At 41.6% G+C, this 20,041-nt stretch overlaps 2 protein-coding genes across 4 annotated transcripts in view; both read left to right on the forward strand.

The window, feature by feature from the left end:
• Positions 1-340: 340 nt before the first annotated feature.
• Positions 341-10,508, forward strand: LOC106574985 (zinc finger protein 135-like). 3 transcript variants are annotated; one of them, XM_045698547.1, is made up of 4 exons: positions 341-821; positions 6,664-6,910; positions 7,381-7,440; positions 7,556-10,508. In XM_045698547.1, the coding sequence occupies exons 2-4, from the start codon at positions 6,808-6,810 to the stop codon at positions 8,884-8,886; spliced, it is 1,494 nt and encodes a 497-aa protein (XP_045554503.1). In that variant the 5' UTR covers positions 341-821; positions 6,664-6,807; the 3' UTR covers positions 8,887-10,508. The 3 variants fall into 3 exon arrangements, with proteins under 3 accessions (XP_045554503.1, XP_045554505.1, XP_045554504.1); XM_045698548.1 differs by lacking the exon at positions 341-821 and adding an exon at positions 5,457-5,666; XM_045698549.1 differs by lacking the exon at positions 7,381-7,440.
• A 271-nt stretch (positions 10,509-10,779) lies between these two features.
• LOC106600648 (zinc finger protein 239-like) overlaps positions 10,780-20,041 on the forward strand; it is a 289,371-nt gene continuing 280,109 nt past the window's right edge. The window contains exon 1 of the mRNA XM_045698583.1: positions 10,780-11,677. The gene's annotated coding sequence lies outside the window, so the exon portion shown is untranslated. The remainder of the gene's footprint in view (positions 11,678-20,041) is intronic.

Consider the following 20,041-nt stretch of genomic DNA (forward strand, 5'->3'; position numbering starts at 1 on the left):
CTGTATATAGACTTTCTTTTTTCTACTGTATCATTGACTTGTTTATTGTGTTATTGGCTTGTTTATTGTTTACTCCATGTGTAACTCTGTGTTGTTGTCTGTGTCACACTGCTTTGCTTTATCTCGGCCAGGTCGCAATTGTAAATGAGAACTTGTTCTCAACTTGTCTACCTGGTTAAATAAAGGTGAAATTAAAAAAAGTAAAAGTAGGGCATAATTCTACTATTTGTATTCATTTGCATCACTATCAATGGCAAACTTTTATTTTGAAAACAAACCGCAAATTCCACTTTTGTGCCTAATCCTTATTGTGGCTAGCTTCACAACACATAACCCGGTCCTGTCGAGCCTCACTAGCCAGATGAAGCTAGCTGGCTGCTTATAATGGAAGCTTTGGGCAACAGAGTTAAGTAGCTGGCTAGCTGTTTATGTTCATGAACTGAAGTGCAATTTCAATAGGCGAACAACAAGTGGCAACCTAGCTAATACTTACTCACAAGGACTGCTAAGAATAATGAAAATGACTGCAGTTTCTACTGGTCATTGTTTTCAGGCTGGTTGTATTGGTGCCAGCTAGGTACCAAGCTAAAGCTAGCTACCCAAGAAGTTGCGGTAGAACAAATGACGCTTTATTACCAACGCGGTATTGTAAACACATAGTTCGTGGCCAGTGTTTGCTTGTTTGCATACTTTTTGTACAACATTGACAGTGCTACTGTATCTTTTTTGACAAGCAAAGACCCAAACGGCCTTCCATAAACGCCGTTCCATAGAAATCCTTGTTGAGAATGAAACGACTGAACAAGGAAACAGCACAGCAAGTAAGTGAAGAAATATGTTTTGATTATGTTTCACTGGTAATGGGGACATACGTAAATGGCAACAGTAACCTTTTGGTGCGTGTGTGTAACCTTTATTTAACTAGGCAAGTCGGTTAATAACAAATTCTTATTTACAATGATGGCCTACCCGGGCAAACCCGGACGACGCTGGGCCAGTTGTGCGCCGCCCAATCACGGCCTGATGTGATACAGCCTGGATTCGAACCAGGGACTGTAGTGACGCCTCTTGCACTGAGATGCTGTGCCTTAGACAGGTGTGTGTGTGTGTGTGTGTTAACTATTTAACTGTACTAGAATGCATAAAAGGCCGCAAAATTTTTCTGTATCGGTATCTGTTTTTTTTTTGTCAAGGAAAATATCGGATATCAGTATTGGCAAAAAATGTCATATCGGTGCATCACTGCTACTGACACTTGCATGGTTTGACACCAGCATTGCCAGCATTTGTTTTATTCACTGGGTTATCTGGAGTGATCAGAGAGTAGACTGAAGAAGTGAAGTAGACAAACTGCCAGTGTTTTGAAGTTCTATGAAATGAGTCTGTGTAGTTACTAACCCTTGTGATAGTGAGAGGAGGATGATATGAAATGAGTCTGTGTAGTTACTAACCCTTGTGATAGTGAGAGGAGGATGATATGAAATGAGTCTGTATAGTTACTAACTCTTGTGATAGTGAGTGGAGGATGATATGATATGAGTCTGTGTAGTTTCTAACCCTTGTGATAGTGAGTGGAGGATGATATAGGTCATAATTTTCATGACTTATGAGATACTTTTAGAATAGTTTTATTCCCCTTTTGCATTAGTGTTGGGCCAGTAACCGAAAGGTTGTTGGATTGAATCCCCGAGCTGACAAGGTAAAAATATGTAATTCTGCCCCTGAGCAAGGCAGTTAACCCACTGTTCCCGGGGCGCCGAAGACGTGAATGTCTATTATGGCAGCCCCCCCCTTCCCCCCCACCTCGCTGATTCATAGGTTGGGTTAAATGTGGAAGACACATTTCAGTTGAATGCATTGTTGTACAACTGACAAGGTATCCCCCTTTCCCATTCGGAAATGATTTAGACCACTTGACTTTTTCCACGTTTTGTTACATTACAGCCTTATTCTAAAATGGATTAAATTAAAAAAATGTTCCTCATCAATCTACACACATACCCCATAATGTCAAAGCAAACAGCAGTTTTTAGAAAAGTTTTCACATTTAAATTATTATTTTTTTTTAACAAAAACCTTAATACTTATGTAAATCAGACCCTTTGCTATGAGACTCAGGTGCATCCTGTTTCCATTGAACATCCTTGAGATATTTCTACTACTTGATTGTTGTCAACCTGGGGTAAATTCAATTGATTGGACATGATTTGGAAAGGCACACACCTGTCTATATAAGGTCCCATGTTTGACAGTGTATGTCAGAGCAAAAACGAAGCCATGAAGTCGACGGAATTGTCCGTAGATCTCCATGAAAGGACTAATTCACAAACTGGTAAAATGGCGGTGCACACTCAGTCTGTGTCAACGACTTCAGTGCAGCAGAGAGAGAGAGAATTTTTATGGTTGCAGTACTGTTTATCGGTTATCAGTTTTCTACATGTGTAATAACATTCAGACACCATTCTCTGTAGAGCTCCATGAAAGGATTATGTCAAGGCACAGATCTGGGGGAGGGTGGCAAAACATTAATGCAGTGTTTATTTTATTTTTTATTTAACCTTTATTTAACTAGGCAAATTGGTTAAGAACAAATAATTGTTTACAATGACGGCTTAACCCGGACTACACTGGGCCAATTGTGCGCCGCTAGTTTAGGGATTAGTGGTATTGGGGCAGAGGTCATCTCAGAGATATAGCACAGTACTGAGCTCCAAAACGTTTGTATCTCAACAAATTCCTCCAGGCAATGATACAAGGTGCCTAAATGCATGTTACATTTAACACACAGGTCTGGGGTATTGGGGTCACATTTGTGGAGCTTAACAAGGGTGATATATGTACTCATTATCCAATTGTATTGCAACAATCTCAGGAGGGTGTTTATTGTCTGTATCTGTGCTCTACAGCATATCATACCCCAGTCCTCTGCTGAAATATTTTTGATATATATATACCCCAATACACTGTACATATCCAGAAGTGGACCTAGAAGTTTGTCCTTAAATATCTATTGGGAGCCCATCTGGACCTGCCTCTTTATCTCCCTTCATATTGAAAATAGCATCAGATATTTCAACACCATCCAATTCCTTTTCCAGATGCAATTTAGTGTCTTCTGAACTAGAGGGAACATCAAGACCTGATTAGTTCTCAGGAGATTCAGAGTTGTAAAATGTGTTGTAGTAGGAAGCAAATGTTTGGTTTATTTCTACAGGATCCATTAATAATGGTCCTTGTTAATTATGAATTGCATTAATGGCTCAGTCTGAATTGAACTTCTTAATGCGCCAGGCCAGCAATTTACCAGGTTTTCCACCTTGATCATTGGACTGTTTCAGCCTAGTTAAGCTGTTTGCAGCCTTTGAGGTGGAAAGTTCTTCATACTGAGCTTTTTTTTATACTTTGTTTTTATTGAGGAACACAAAGAAAGTACCAATGCAGTAAAATAAAACAACGACAAAAAGATCTGGCAGTTACAGTGCACATCATACCTTCATCATATTAGTTACATTGACATCTTTGAATTAGAGCTTTTCCAAGTACAAAACCTATTTTTCCCCAGTATTCCTGACCTCTCTCCTGTTGTGTTCTTAATGCAAAGGTCATACGCTCCATGTGGTGTACTGATTTTACAATGACTATCCATTGTGTCACTGTGGGAGGGTCTTTTTGTAGCCATTTCCTAATGATAGCCTTTTTACTGGCTGCCAGAAGGACCTTCAAGAGGTACTTTTCTCTATTGTGTAAGTTATCAGGTATTATTTCACCCAAGTACAAAGAAATTAATGTTTGTTCTATGTCAAATCCCATTATTTTCCCAATTTTAGATCTTATTTCTCCCCAGTAGGTTTCGATTGCGGTGCAGGTTCAAAAGATATGAGAGTGATCCACCCTCAAGACAGCATTCTCTCCAACAAGGTTGTAGGGAGCCAGTCTGTTTTGATTTCAGTTTAGGTATTATGAAGAAACGTATAACATTCTTCCAACAGAATTTTCTCCATGACCTTGAGATGGAGTTTTGTTGAGTCTCTAATATGTTCAACCATGTTTCATCAGTTATTTCAATGTTAAGTTCCATTTATTTTTAATATAGTTTGTAGAATGTTTCTTTGAGGAGTGAATACCCAAGTAGAGATTTGAAATAGTTTTCTTGTTACTCCCCAAGTTGTATGCGTTAGTGAATACTTGGATTAATTTTTGAGGTGCTCGAGGGTCAATCACTTATCTCCCTTCAGAAATAGTGTCGAACTTGTAGGTATCTGTAAAAATCGTGTTTATCCAAGCCATGTTTTTTTACTTAGGTCCTGGAAGTTATCTAGGTCCCCATTCCTTATAATTGTACTGAATGATGTGATGCCTTTCTGCATCCATTGTTTAAATCTGCTGTCCTGAGTTGCAGGGATGAAGCTGGGGTCGTATGCGGGCCAACTCAGCAGTTTGATCTCTGTCTAAATTATTTTGCTTAACTACCCTAAACCATGTCTTCAGAGAGAAATCATTCCACTGATTTTGTCTATTGTATATTTCTATTACCATGTCCTTATTTTGTCCTCTCTGTCAAAGTAGCCTCAATGTCTTTCCATTTGGATTCGGATTCTGAATTGCACCAACACACCAGAGGGTTCAATTGGGCTGACACAAAATAATATTTTAGGTTTGGTAAGGCCACACCCCCACAGTTGTTTGGTAATTGTAATGTTGTATATATAATTGTTGGTCTCCTACTGTTCCAGATAAACCTTGATATCCGTTTATCCCTAAACTGTTTAGGTGGGATTTCTATGGGCAGTGATTGGAACAAATACCGTAACCTCGGCAGGGTGTTCATTTTGATTGTTTCAATTCTACTTCTAAGATCTAAGGGAAGTGAATTCCACCTGTCTAGGTCATCATATATTTTCTTGTTGATGTGATCATAATTCATGCAATAAAGTTTGGGTGTATTGTGGGACAGTTTTCCAGTCATCTGGTGATTTTTTTTCAGTACCTATACTGTTCTCTTTGAAGCAGAAAGAATAATCGATATAAGGTTAAATATTAGACATGTGTAAGCAGAATGAAGGCTGAGCCCATGTGAATGTACAGAGCCTGATCAACATCGAGTTAACCATTAGACATATAAAAAACAGAACATAAGCATAATCCGTGTGGATGAGGCAAGGTAGATCAACACAGACGTGACTGGTCTGGGCCATATCTGATCTTGTGAAGGCTACTGGACATGCATATGGGTTAATCATACATAGACAACATCAGCCTGAACTTGTGAAGACCTTTGAACAGGAACATTAGCTAATCAGTGATAGGCACCAGTAGGAGTATGCATGTCACGCCACAAATAGAATCTATGCCCCAATGTCTGAGCCAATAAGAGAATGGAAACTAAGTAAGACAACAAGATTCATAAAGTGGAGTGACAATGTTATGTAAGGGTAAAACTGTATAAAAGCCAAGCACTAAGAATGCAGAGTCAGTTCTTCCATGGAATTGCTCGGCTTTGCTACTCTCTGTAATAAAGTCTATTTGAACTCAGAAGCTCCGGTATCTGAGAAGTATTTGATTCAATATTTTCCTCAACAGTATCTTTTGGTAGATATAATCCAATATATTTAATGGATGAAGAGGTCCAGTGGAAGTTATACCTACTCTTCAGCTCTTCCTCTGGGGTATAATTATATACTAGAGCTTGGGTCTTGTGTACGTTAAGCACATACCCTGAATATGTTCCAAATGTTTGTAAAACATCCATCAATCTAGGTGCAGCCTGGGTCTTTAAGGAATAACAGAACGTCATCAGCATACATGCATATCTTATGTTCACTGCCTCTTATTGTTATTCCCTCTGAAGTTGGGTCCTGTGCTAATGGGTCGAGGTAGGGGGAGAAGAGCGTGGGTGAAAGATTACAGCCTTGTCTTGCTCCTCGCCCTAATTTTATTGTTTGTGACAAATGTACATTTATCTTTATTCTAGCGGTTGGACATGAATACAGTGTTTTGATGCCCTGTATCACTTCTTTGTTGAAACCAAATCTTTCCATAACTTGGAGTAGGTAATCCCATCCCACTGAATCAAATGCTTTTTCTGCATCTAGACTGATTAATATTGTACTTGTCTTATTCTGAGTAATGTGGTCCATGACATGTAGTGTTCTCCTTATATTGTCCTGTGTCAGCCTATTTTGTATGAAACCAGTTTGATCTCCGTCAATCAACACCATATGAACTGGAAATGCAATTGGTTTTTGATTGAAATAATACAGTGAAGACAAGGTTCAAACAAAACTTGTACTAAATGTTTTTTCCCATTTATGCATTTATGTGAATTTGGGAAATCTACTATAGTTTAAGTGCACTTATGTTGTGTAGACTAATTTAAAGCAGGTACTTTGTCTAATATGAAGGAATTAATGTTTTGTTGTCAATGCTTAGCTACCAGATTTATTGAAATGAGATCAGTGCTTGACTTGGACAGGAGCTCACTGGAGCTGAGAACCGGCACCTCAAATGTCTACTGTTTGAGCTCATGTTCCTCTTATAGAATATTAGCTCAACAGTATTGTGGAGCTGCTGCACCTAAATATAAACAATATTTTTAGAGAATAAAGAAAGTGCCAGAACTGTCAAGACAATAACTTTTGTGTCTGTTTCTCATTGTTACTACAGGATGACTAGAATTGTCTGAGGCCGGTAACATCAACAGTGAGGACAAACCCAGCCTGCCTCTCTCCTTCCACACTGAGTCCAAACCTACAGTCACTGGGTCCTGATTGTGACAGTGGAGCCCAGTTTGTACTGCAGGATCCAGAGATGGCATCAGTGAAGCTGGAAGACTGCAGTCAAACACTGGTGCTGAATGTCAACATTAAAGATGAAGAAGAGGAGGAGAAGATTGGGACATCTGTTTCTCATGGTAAGAGCAGGTTCTATCTAACTAAGTTTGTTATTCATTCCAACTTCCCACTGTGCATGAAAAGTTGTTACAATGAGAAGGTAGATGTTATTTCATGCTACTGACACTTGCATGGTTTGACACCAGTATTGCCAGCATTTGTTTTATTCACTGGGTTATCTGGAGTGCTCAGAGAGTAGACTAAAGAAGTGAAGTAAACAATCTTACAGTGTTTTAAAGTTCTATGAAATGAGTCTGTGTAGTTACTAACCCTTGTGATAGTGAGTGGAGGATGATATGGCTCATAATTTATGACTTTTGCTTATTTTTAGCTTTAATCGCTTACCCACTTTTAGACTCGTTTTATTCCCCTTTGGTGTTGTACAGCCTACTGATATGAGTACATATGTCACCCGGTACAGCCAGAAGAGGACTGGCCATCCCCTTGAGCCTGGTTACTCTCTGTTTCTACCAAGGTTTCTGTTTTCTAGGGAGTTTTTCATGGCCACTGTGCTTCTACATCTGCATTGCTTGCTCTTTGGGGATTTCAGGTGGGTTTCTGTAAAGCACTTTGTTACAACTTATAAAAAAAGGGCTTCATAAAATACATTTGATTGACATGTATATCACACCAACTGACTGATTCTTCTGATGTTGTTCACACAGGAGACCATGTTGAGACTTTCTCTACATCCAGAGAGCATCAGCAGGAAGATCACAGAGCGAAGAGGTCTCACCACTGGCCACATTGTGAGGAGATTTTCCCATTTCTATCAAAGCTAAAAATACACCTAAAAATACACACAGGAGAAAAGCCTTACTCCTGCTCTGACTGTGGGAAATGCTTCAAAACATCAACTAAGCTAAAAGTTCATCAGAGAACACACAAAGGAGAGAAGCCTTACTCCTGCTCTGACTGTGGGGTGAGTTTCTCTCGTTCGGACACCTTAAAACAACATGAACATATACACACAAGAGAGAAACCTTACTCCTGCTCTGACTGTGGAAATAGTTTCTCTCAACTGGGCCACTTAAAAACACATGAACGTATACATTCAGAAGTGAAGCCTTTCTACTGCTCTGACTGTGTAAAATGCTTCAAAACGTCAACTGCGCTAAAAGTTCATCATGGAACACACACAGGAGAGAAACCTTACTCCTGCTCTGACTGTGGAAAGAGTTTCTCTCAACTGGGCACCTTAAAAATCCATGAACGTATACACACAGGAGAGAAGCCTTACTCCTGCTCTGACTGTGGGGCGAGTTTCTCTCTACTGGGCACCTTAAAAAAACATGAACGTATACACACAGGAGAGAAGCCTTACTCCTGCTCTGACTGTGGGGCGAGTTTCTCTCGTCCGGACACCTTAAAACGACATGAACATATACACACAGGAGAGAAGCCTTACTCCTGCTCTGATTGTGGAAAGAGTTTCTCTCAACTGGGCCACTTAAAAACACATGAACGTATACATTCAGAAGTGAAGCCTTTCTACTGCTCTGACTGTGTAAAATGTTTCAAAACATCAACTGAGCTGAAAGATCATCAGAGAACACACACAGGAGAGAAGCCTTACTCCTGCTCTGACTGTGGAAAGAGTTTCTCTCAACTGGGCACCTTAAAACAACATGAACGTATACACAAAGGAGAGAAGCCTTACTCCTGCTCTGACTGTGGGGCGATATTCTCTCGACTGGGAACCTTAAAAAAACATGAACGTGTACACACAGGAGAGAAGCCTTACTCCTGCTCTGACTGTGGGGCGAGTTTCTCTTGTCTGGACACCTTAAAACAACATGAACATATACACACAGGAGAGAAGCCTTACCCCTGCTCTGACTGTGGAAAGAGTTTCTCTCAACTGGGTCACTTAAAAACACATGAACGTATACATTCAGAAGTCAAGCATTACTACTGGTCTGACTGTGTAAAATGCTTCAAAACATCAACTGAGCTAACAGTTCATCAGAGAACACACACAGGAGAGAAGCCTTAATCCTTCTCTGACTTGGGAAGTGTTTCTCTCGAATGTGCCATTTTAAAAGACACCAAGGTAAACATAAGAGAGGAGCCTTGTCACTGATCTGACTATAGAATATGTTAACCTTTTAGCTCAGCTGTTCTTTTATCAGAGAAAAGACACAGGAGAGAAGCCTTACTTCTGCTCTCAATGTGGCAAGAGTTTTTCCCAATTGGGCAAAGTAAAAACACACCAACGGATACAGACTTGAGAGAAGCCTTATCACTGCACTGACTGTGAGAAGAGATTCTACAGATTGGGCCATTTAAAAAGACACCAATGTATACATAAAGGAGAGAAGCCTCTTCAGTTCTCTCAGACCAGCTAAGATTAGACACTCCACTTCATTCTCATGTCATTAAATAATTGGCAACGTTGAATTGGATCAAAAGAAGTAAGCGTAGAACACTCCATTGTAATCCTATAGTTTCTCACTGAGAGAACTGTGCAGACGAAAGGGAGCATTATAGAATGTTAGCCTCGCTTTACTTAACTGACAAGGTGCACACTGATCAGTATTGGTGTGTTTTGTTAGTTTCTACTGTAAAGACATTGAGATTACCTTACGGTTGAATATCCTCTGTGAGGCGTCTCACAATGGAGTCTGATGGGTGACTGGGTGGCACTGATTCCCTCTGCAGTTTTCTGTGGGAATGAGCTGGTCGACACAACATACTCTGAGTGTACAAAACATTATAGAGACCTGCTCTTTCTTTCCATGACGTAGACTGACCAGCTGAACCCAGGTGAAAAGCTATGATCCTTAATAGTGTAGTTGTTGTGTATTTATTATGGATCCCCATTAGCTTTCAGCAGAAAACAAGAGACTGCAGTTGCAGTGGGCTAAGGAATGAAAACACTGGATAAATTGGGAACATATTGCCTGGTCTGATGAATCCCTGTTCCTGCTGTTTCACACTGATAGGAGGACTAGGGTATGGAGGAAACCACGAGTACAACATTGCAGGCTGGTGGTGGTGGTGGTGTGATGGTGTGGAGTGTGTTTTCATGCCACACATTGGGTTCCTTGTTAAAAGTGGAGCAACGTTTGAATGCCACAGGATTTGTAAACATCATTGCCAATCAGGTGCCTCCCTTCATGGCAGCAGTGTATCCATCTGCAAATAGATTTTTTGGGCAGGATTATGCCACAAGGCTTGTCCAGGAATGGTTCCAAGAACATGACAGTGAATTCATCTTACTGCAGTGGCCTGCCGAGTCACCAGATCTCAATCTGCATCTGTGGGAGGAGATGGAACAACCTTTTCGTAGTAGAGATCCACTCCCAGCCAACTTGACACAATTGTGGGAAGCATTGGAGTCAACATGGACCAGCATCCCTGTGGAATGCTCTCAACACCTTGGAGAGTCCATCCACGATGAATTGAGGCTGTTCTGAGGACAAGGGGGGGGGGGGGGCTGCAACTCAATATTAGGAAGGTGTTCCTAATGTTTTGTATACTGACTTTATATCAGATAAAGATGGTGTGATGATTAGTTTTCAGCATTAGTTTGGGTGGATTATTTTATATTACTAAACAACTTTTGTTTAATGATAAACAGGCTACTTGTGTTTATTAAATTGTATTTTAATACTAGATTCATTATTTTAGTCATTGATGATGAATGCATTTGAATAACTGTATTGAAGTTAATTGATCTGGTGGCACGTAGCCTAGCGGTTAAGAGTGTTGGGCCAGTTATTTATAAAGCCCTTCTTACATCAGCTGATATCTCAAAGTGTTGTACAGAAACCCAGCTTAAAACCCCAAACAGCAAGCAATGCAGGTGTAGAAGCACGGTCGCTAGGAAAAACTCCCTAGAAAGGCCAGAACGTAGGAAGAAACCTAGAGAGGAACCAGGCTATGAGGGGTGAGGACTGGCTGTGCTGGGTGGAGATTATAACAGAACATGGCCAAGATGTTCAAATGTTCATGGATGACCAGCAGGGTCAAATAATCACAGTGGTTGTCGAGGGTGCAACGGGTCAGAACCTCAGGAGTAAAGGGAAATATGGGAAATATGGCGAAGCGGAAGTGCTGTTCGAGTCTTATGGCTCCCAGTTGAGTAAAGTTGGTAAGAATGAATGGAAGACGGAGACAACGAAAAATGGAGCAAACCGACCAAAAGTTGTAAACAAACATTGGTTTCTTTTGGAGCGCGATTCATCAACAATTGTGTATTTTGGCAGATAATTTGAGGTCAGGAAGATGGTAAAGGAGGCATTAGGAAAGGTAGTCAGTCAGAGTGACCAGTATTGGTTTTGCTTTGATTTCACTCAGTCTCAGAAGAGCAGAAGGAGAGAGCGTTGTGTTTTTCGGAGCAGGGCACTGATAAAATGTGTTATATCTGGAGTTTCGTTGGAAGAGTGAAGAGTGTCTGGCTACTCATGTGAATCTGCGATATGTACGATACGCAGTGTGAGGTATTGTGAATAAACCACTGCAGTTATGACATTGATAAAATAATGTCCATGTTTCAAGTGTGTGACGACGGAATCTTTTAGGTATTTATTAGGATCCCCATTAGCCGCTGCAAAAGTATCAGAATTGTTCACTTCTCTCATTGACTTCTCAAACCACGGCTCGGTCTGCTTCACAGGCGTTCTCTGAAGTCTCGCGTTGTTACGTCTCTGGGTTTAGAAACTGGTAATGGGGAGAACAGGAAGTTCCGCGCATGCGCGCATCATTCTTCAGAATAAAGGATACGTCAGAATTGTGCAGTCGAGACGACAACTTCTGTGACCGTTTCAAATGTATTACTACTGGTATGTAATAGCACGTTCTAATATCGAAAGAACATGTCATAACATACTAGGTAACAAATACGTCAAGGTATTATCACGTTTGGTAAAGGTTTTATGTGTTATTTTTATGTCAAACCGCATGAGTGAACGTGATCACTTTTTTACAAGTCACATAGTTAGACTGTGGGTTAGTCTGAGTGGATGTTGTAGTAGGATGTCCCTTGGCGGTATCCGTACCTATGTATGACATGCGTGGGTTAGGTTAGTAAACATGCTGGAGCTAGAACCTCGTCGTGCGTCCTTATTTTAGATCATGCTACATGGTGTCGCCGCTCCTTATTTTAGATCATACTACATGGTGTCAGAAGAGGTTTTAAAATTCACATAAACGTGAAGGACGTACCAAGTAAATCATACATTCAGGCTGTTTCAAAGCAGGGAGGGCAGTGTTGGAGATAAAACAGCGCATATCATTATTTTGCTAGCTAACGAGCAAGGACTAAGTTACTGCTAAGCAACATGTTGCAAGAGGAAGAAGCTGGCGGGATTTCAGGGTTTGCGACTCCAAGTTCAACGGGCTCTGGCGCAAACACGGACAGGCCAGTGGCTAGTGCTGACGGATTTCGCATTAGTCCCCCGGAGAATGTTGTTTGTATGGACATTCAAAACTGGACGAAATGGATCAGGCGCTTTGAAAGGTACAGGGTAGCATCAGGGTTAAATGTGAAAAATGAGGCATTTCAAGTTAATACACTGATCTACTCTATGGGTGATGAAGCCGAGGATATATTAAATGCTTCAACGTTGAGGAAGAGATTTAACTACAGTGCCGTTAAAGACTGTTTTGAAACGCATTTTGTAGGGAGACACAACATTATATTTGAGAGAGCTAGGTTTAATATGCGCAAACAGGAGCAGGGTGAAACCACCAACAGTTTTATCACAGCTGTTGACAAACTAGCAGAACATTGTCAGTTTGGCGCGCTCAGGGAAGAGCTGATCCGCGATCGGATTGTAGTGGGAATAAGAAATATATCACTTTATGAAAAGTTACAGTTGGATTCCCAGCTTACCTTGTCCAAAGTTGTAAACCAGGTTAGGCAGAGTGAGACAGTAAAAAGACAGCAGACGATACTGCGCGACAGCAGCTCCTTGCAGAGCGAAGAGAGTGAGGAAATGCATGTATTTTCATACCGAGCTAAAAAAAACGGAGGGGAACACAGAACAGACAGATCACAGACAGCACCAGTAGCTAGTTCAAGTGTTTGTTGTAAATGTGGGAAATACCCTTCCCTCAGATGGAAAGATTGCCCAGCAAAGGATGCGGAATGCAGGAGATGTCACAGGAGAGGACACTTTTCAGCTGTCTGTCGATTTAAAGCAAATGCATGAGGTCTCAGAGGAGGTACAGCAGGACAGCATCTTTCTGGGAGAAGTAAAGGAAAACAATGCTGGCTGGCATTCTGACATTAAACTCAATGGGGAGGTTGTGTCATTTAAACTAGACACTGGGGCAGCAGTGACAGCTATCCCAACTAGGCTGTATAGCTATAGCAGAGATGGCCCTTTGCTCTCTACAAACAAAAAACTGTACGTGCCCAGTAATAAGTGCTCGTGTGCGGAAGGGACAGAGCAGAACATGATGTAAGGCTCACAGCAGTTCTGACCCGACTCCAGGAGACTGGCCTGACACTCAATGAAAAATGCACTTTTGCACAGTCAGAGGTCTTGTTCTTGGGACACAAAATCAGTGCAGCTGGAATAGAGCCGGACCAGGAGAAGATCAGCGCCATCACAGATATGCCCAGACCCCAGAATGTGGCTGAAGTCAGGACCTTCGTAGGCATGGCCACATATGTGGGTAAGTTCCTCCCACAGTTCTCAGATACAACCAAACCTCTGAGAGACGTACTAGCCAAAGAGAATGACTGGTCATGGGGTCACATGCAACAGGTAGTGTTTGACAAAATCGAAGGAGACCTGGCCTCAGAGAGTGCTGGCCCAGTACCGTCCCCACACTAAGACAAAGGTATCAGCAGATGCATCGGGCTAGGGGCGGTCCTCACACAGATGCAGGACAACATGGAGTGGCGTCCAATAGCATACATCTCCCAAAGCTTATCCGACACAGAGCAAAGGTATGCTCAAGTGGAGAAGGAGGCGTTGGCTATCACATGGGCATGTGAAAGGCTCAGCCAATACCTTATTGGCCTGCAGTTTACAGCAGAGACTGACCACAAACCGCTGTTGGCTCTGTTAGGGACAAAAGCACTGGACGACTTGCCTCCCAGAGTTCTACGCTTCCACCTCAGATTACTGAGGTTCACCTACAAGATGGTGTATGTGCCAGGGAAGGCACTGATCACAGCAGATGCACTCTCCAGGGCCCCAATTAAACGTCCATTATCAGAGGAGGAGCAATGTCTAGAGGGTGAGGTACAGGTGTCCATTAATGCAGTAAGAGACAGCCTACCTGCATCTCAGACCAAACTGCAGCAGATTGCAGAGGAGCAACAACGAGACCACATCTGCCGACAGATAGTGCAAAAGGGGATGGCCCAGGCAGGAGGAACTGCCTCATTTGCTGAAGCCCTATTGGGTACACCAAAGTGACTTCCACTGTAATGGAGACCTCCTCATGAAAGGACAACGGATAGTTATCCCAGAGACTCTACAACCAGAAATGCTAGACAGAGTGCATGATGGACACATGCGGATAACCAAATGCAGACTGAGGGCTCAACAGTCAGTGTGGTGGCTTGGTCTGAGTACTCAGATTGCCAAGCTGGTGGCCCAGTGTGAGGTCTGTACAAAATGTCAACCTTGTCATCCGGAGCCAATGATGGTAACGGAGCTGCCAAAACGGCCATGGCAAAAAGTAGGGGCAGATATGTTCTATTGGAAAAATGACACTTATCTGCTAGTGGTAGATTACTACTCAAGATGCATTGGAATGGCAAAGACACCCATAACCACATCAGCTGGTGTTATCAATGGATTTAAGTCAATTTTTTTCCAGGCAAGGGGTCGCTGAGGTCCTGGTTACAGATAACGCTCCCCAGTTCACTGCAAGCTCCTTTTCTGCTTTTGCCGCAGAATATGACTTCACACGTGACCAGTATCCCCTACCACGCACAGAGTAATGGTGAGGCAGAGAGAGCTGTGAAAACAGTCAAGGGACTGCTGAAAAAGAACAAGGATCCATACAGGGCTCTGTTAGCTTACAGAGTTACACCACTGCATCCATGGGCCATCGCCTGCCGAGCTCCTGATGGGCAGGAGGCTGTGTTCCCCATTGCCTATCTCACCGGCTCAGCTTAAACCCCGATGGCCTAACAGGAAGGCCTTCGCTGAGAGGGACAAACGGCTGAAACAAACGCAAACTGGAGACTTTAATCGGAGACACCTTGCTAAGGAGAGGCCAGAGCTGACCGAAGGTCAACGTGTGTGGATTACAAACTCAAAGACAGCAGATATAGTGCTGAGGAAAGCGGATGCCCCACGCTCCTATGTGGTGGACACAGGCTCAGAAGAGGTACGAAGGAACAAAACGCACCTCAGAGCTCTTCCAGTTCTACCAGCCACACAGACTGAGGCCACAGAAAATGCACAAAAAAAGGGTGAAGGAGAGAGAATGCTCACAGAGCCACAAGTACGCCCAAAAAGGGATGTGAAGCCTCTAGGCTGAAAGACTATGTTACGTGAAGAGAAAACATACTGTTGGGGACCATACCCAGCAAAAAGAGACTGTACCAAAGTTAATGTTCATACTGTGTGATTTTAATGCTTTCATACTGTTTCAGGATGTGAAGTAGCATGTTAGAGAATAATACTGGTTTCCAAATTGCATTTCAGTTATGCTTCAGTGGTTATGCATGTTGAGTTGTTGTTCATGGGAGACGGGAAGATGTAGTAGGATGTCCCTTGGGGGTGTCCGTACCTATGTATGTATGACATGCGAGGGTTAGGTTAATAAACAGGCTGGAGCTAGAACCTCGTTGTCGCCGCTCCTTATTTTAGATCATACGACAGATGTATATCATTTCGTCAAGGTAATTTCATAAAGGATACATTTATCTGAGATTTCTGGGTTCGTTTTACATGTCGTTTTTAGTTTTGTGTAAAATTCATGAGCTGGTAAAATGGCGGTTCCCCCTCGGTCTGCATCAACGTACTTCAGTGCAGGCAGTGAGGGTGCAGCAGAGAGACAATTTTACAGCTGCGCTACTGTTTTGGAGCTAAATGTAATGATTATCAGTTTTCTACATGTGTACTACTATTCAGACATTCAGTTGTTTCTGTCCATCTATAAATGTTACTGTGGTGTGAACGTAAATACTATTGGTTTTTGAATGAAATAATACAGTGAAGACAAGGTTATTCAGGAAAATAGTACATAGTGCTGCCTAAAACATACTGCAACCTTGTACTAAATGGTTTTTGAGTAATTTATGCATTTATGTGAATTCAGGAAATCTACTTTAGATTAAGTGAATTTAAGTTCTGTAGCCTAATTTAATGTGTATACTTTGTCTAATGTGAATTAATTAATGTTTTGTTGTCAATGCTTAGCTACCAGATTTATTGAAATGAGATCAGTGCTTGACTTGGACAGGAGCTCACCGGAGCTGAGAACCGTCACCTCAAATTTCTACTGTTTGAGCTCATGTTCGTCATATAGAATATTAGCTCAACAGTATTGTGGAGCTCCTGCACCTAAATATAAACCATATTTTTAGAGAATAAAGAAAGTCTTGACAGTTCTGGCACTAACTTTTGTGTCCGTTTCTCTTTATTACTACTGACTGACTCAGATTAAGTCTGAGGCCGGTAACATCAACAGTGAGGACAAACCCAGCCTGCCTCTCTCCTTCCACACTGAGTCCAAACCTACAGTCACTGGGTCCTGATTGTGACAGTGGAGCCCAGTTTGTACTGCAGGATCCAGAGATGGCATCAGTGAAGCTGGAAGACTGCAGTCAAACACTGGAGCTGAATGTCAACATTAAAGATGAAGAAGAGGAGGAGAAGATTGGGACATCTGTTTCTCATGGTAAGAGCAGGTTCTATCTAACTAAGTTTGTGTTATTCATTCCAACTTCCCACTGTGCATGAAATGTTGCAGTATAACTGTTTCATGATGAACTGTTTCAATGAGAAGGTAGATGTTTTTTCATGCTGCTGACACTTGCATGTTTTGACACCAGTATTGCCAGCATTTGTTTTATTCACTGGGTTATCTGGAGTGATCAGAGGGTAGACTAAAGAAGTGAAGATGACAAACTGCCAGTGAAATGAGTCTGTAGTTACTAACCCTTGTGATAGTGAGTGGAGGATGATATGAAATGAGTCTGTAGTTTCTAACCCTTGTGATAGTGAGTAGAGGATGACACGCCCCTTTTTAGCTTTCAACGCTTACCCACTTTTAGAATACTTTAAAACCCCTTTTAATTCCCCTTTTGTATTGTGCATTACTGATATGAATACGTATGTTACCCGGTACAGCCAGAAGAGGACTGGCCACCCCTTTGGGCCTGGTTCCTCTCTACGTTTCTTCCTAGGTTCCTGCTTTCTAGGGAGTTGTTCCTGGCCACTGTTGTTCTACATTTGCATTGCTTGCCCTTTGGGGATTTTTGGCTGGGTTTCTTGTAGAGCAGACAACTGCTGATATAAAAAGGGCTTCATAATATACATTTGATTGACATGTATATCACACCAACTGACTGTTTCTTCTGATGTTGTTCACACAGGAGACCATGTTGAGACATTCTCTACATCCAGAGAGCAACAGCAGGAAGATCACAGAGCTAAGAGGTCTCACCACTGCTCACATTGTGAGGAGATTTTCCCATTTCTATCAAAGCTAAAAACACACCTAAAAATACACACTGGAGAGAATCCGTATTCCTGTACTGACTGTGGGAAGAGATTCACAACACCAGGAGCTTTGGCAGTTCATCAGAGAGTGCACACTGGAGGGAAACCTTACTCCTGCTCTGACTGTGTAAAATGCTTCACAACATCAGCTCATCTAGAAGTTCATCAGAGAATGCATACAGGAGAGAAGCCTTACTCCTGCTCTGACTGTGGGACAAGTTTCTCTCTACTGGGCCACTTAAAAACACATGAACGTATACATACAGGTGTGAAGCCTTACTCCTGCTCTGACTGTATAAAATGCATCACAACATCAGCTGAGCTAAAATTTCATCAGAGAACACACACGGGAGAGAAGCCTTACTCCTGCTCTGACTGTGGAAAGAGTTTCTCTCAAATGGGCCAGTTAAAAAGCCACCAAGGTAAACAAAGGAGAGAAGCCTTGCTACTGATCTGACTGTAGAGAACACACACAGGAGTGAACCTTACTTCTGCTCTTAATGTTGCAAGAGTAACTCAAGTGAAAGTCACCCATTAAAATACTACTTGAGTAAAAGTATTTGGTTGTAAATGTACTTAAGTATCAAAAGTAAAAGTAGGAATCATTTCAAATTCTTTAAATTAACCTTTACGGGATGGGTGTCCCTAAACCGGGACGGTTGTTGCTAACGTGCACTAATGTGACTAGAAGGACATTGTATACGACAGCCAACTTTCTGGGATATAGACATGTCTTATATGGGCAGAAAGCTTAAATTCTTGTTAATCTAACTGCCGTGTCCAATTAACAATAGCTATTACAGTGAAAAAAATACCATGCTATTGTTTGAGGAGAGTGCACAACAACAATTTCTATCACGGCAACTGGTTTGATACATTCACCTCTGAAGGTAAATAATGTACTTACATTCAGTAATCTTGCTCTGATTTGTCATCCTTAGGGTCCCAGAGATAAAATGTAGCGTAGTTTTGTTTGATAAAATCCATTTTCATGTTCAAATGTAGGAACTGTTTTCTACATTTTTAACCCCTGCTGTCTCTGGCTCCAAACCAAACCCACCCGGCAATCTAGATGTGTGAAAGTTAGTGTATAAGCTAATGGTCCATCATATATGACATTCCTGGGAGTGTGTAAACTTTATTTTTTTATTACCATAGCATTTTTGTATGTTCTCTATAGTTATGTACTTTAATGTATCAATTGACCAATTTGGCACATTTGGGCAAACTCCTGGCAGACTTGATACAGTGCAGGAATGTAATTCCTCACTGGATCAGTCAAACTTTGCAAACACACTGCTGCCATCTGGTGGCCAAAATCTAAATTACACCTAGACTCCAATCAGAAAGTATGGCTTTCTCTTGCATTTCAAAGATGATGAAAAAAAAGTTTTTTGTTTGTATCATCTTTTACAAGATCTCATGTGTTATTCTCTGACATTAATTTCACATTTCCACAAACTTCAAATTGTTTCCTTTCAAATGGTATCAAGAATATACATATCCTTGCTTCAGACGGCACAATTGTGTTGTTTTTTTATATTACGTAGAGCCAGGGGCACACTCCAACACCATTTACAAACAAAGCATTTGTGTTTAGTGAGTCTGCCAGATCAGAGGCAGTAGGGATGACATCTTGATAAGTGTGTGAATTGGACCATTTTCTGTCCTGCTAATCATAAAAAATGTAACTAGTATTTTGGGTGTCAGGGAAAATGTATGGAGTAAAAAGTACATCATTTGTGAAATAAAAGTAAAAGTTGTCAACAATATAAATAGTAAAGTACAGATACCCCCAAAAACTACTGAAGTAGTTTAAATAATTTTTACTTCAGTACTTTACACCACTGTATGCATCCATGCGTGTGTCAGCATTGCAGGCTGGTGGTGTGAAGGCGTGGGGTGTGTTTTCAGGGCACACATTGGGCCCCTTGATAAAAGATGAACAATGTTTGAATGCTACAGGATATCTAAAGAATCATTGCCAATCAGGTGCATCCCTTCATGGCAGCAGTGTATCCATCTGCCACAATGCTTGTCCAGGAAGTGTTCCAAGAACATGACAGTGAATTCAGCTTACTGCAGTGGCCTGCCGAGTCACCAGATCTCAATCCAATTGTTCATCTGTGGGAGGAGATGGAACAAGCTATTCAGAGTAGATCCACTCCCAGCCAACTTGACACAATTGTAGGAAGCATTGGAGTCAACATGGACCAGCATCCCTGTGGAACGCTCTCAACGCCTTGGACAGTCCAAGCCGTGACGATTTGAGGCTGGTCTGAGGACAAAGGAGGGTGCAACTCAATATTAGGAAGGTGTTCCTAATGTTTTGTGCACTCAGTGTATATCAGATAAAGATGGTGTGATGATCCGTTTTTAGCATTAGTTTGGGTGGATTATTTTATATTACTAAACAACTTTTGTTTAATAATAAATGTAGAGCTTGTATGTATATCATGCATTTTTCGTGTTTCCTGTTTTACCCCAGGAAGAGTAGCCGCAGTGCAT

The sequence above is a fragment of the Salmo salar genome, chromosome ssa17, assembly GCF_905237065.1.
Source record: "Salmo salar chromosome ssa17, Ssal_v3.1, whole genome shotgun sequence".
In the NCBI taxonomy this organism is placed as follows: domain Eukaryota; kingdom Metazoa; phylum Chordata; class Actinopteri; order Salmoniformes; family Salmonidae; genus Salmo; species Salmo salar.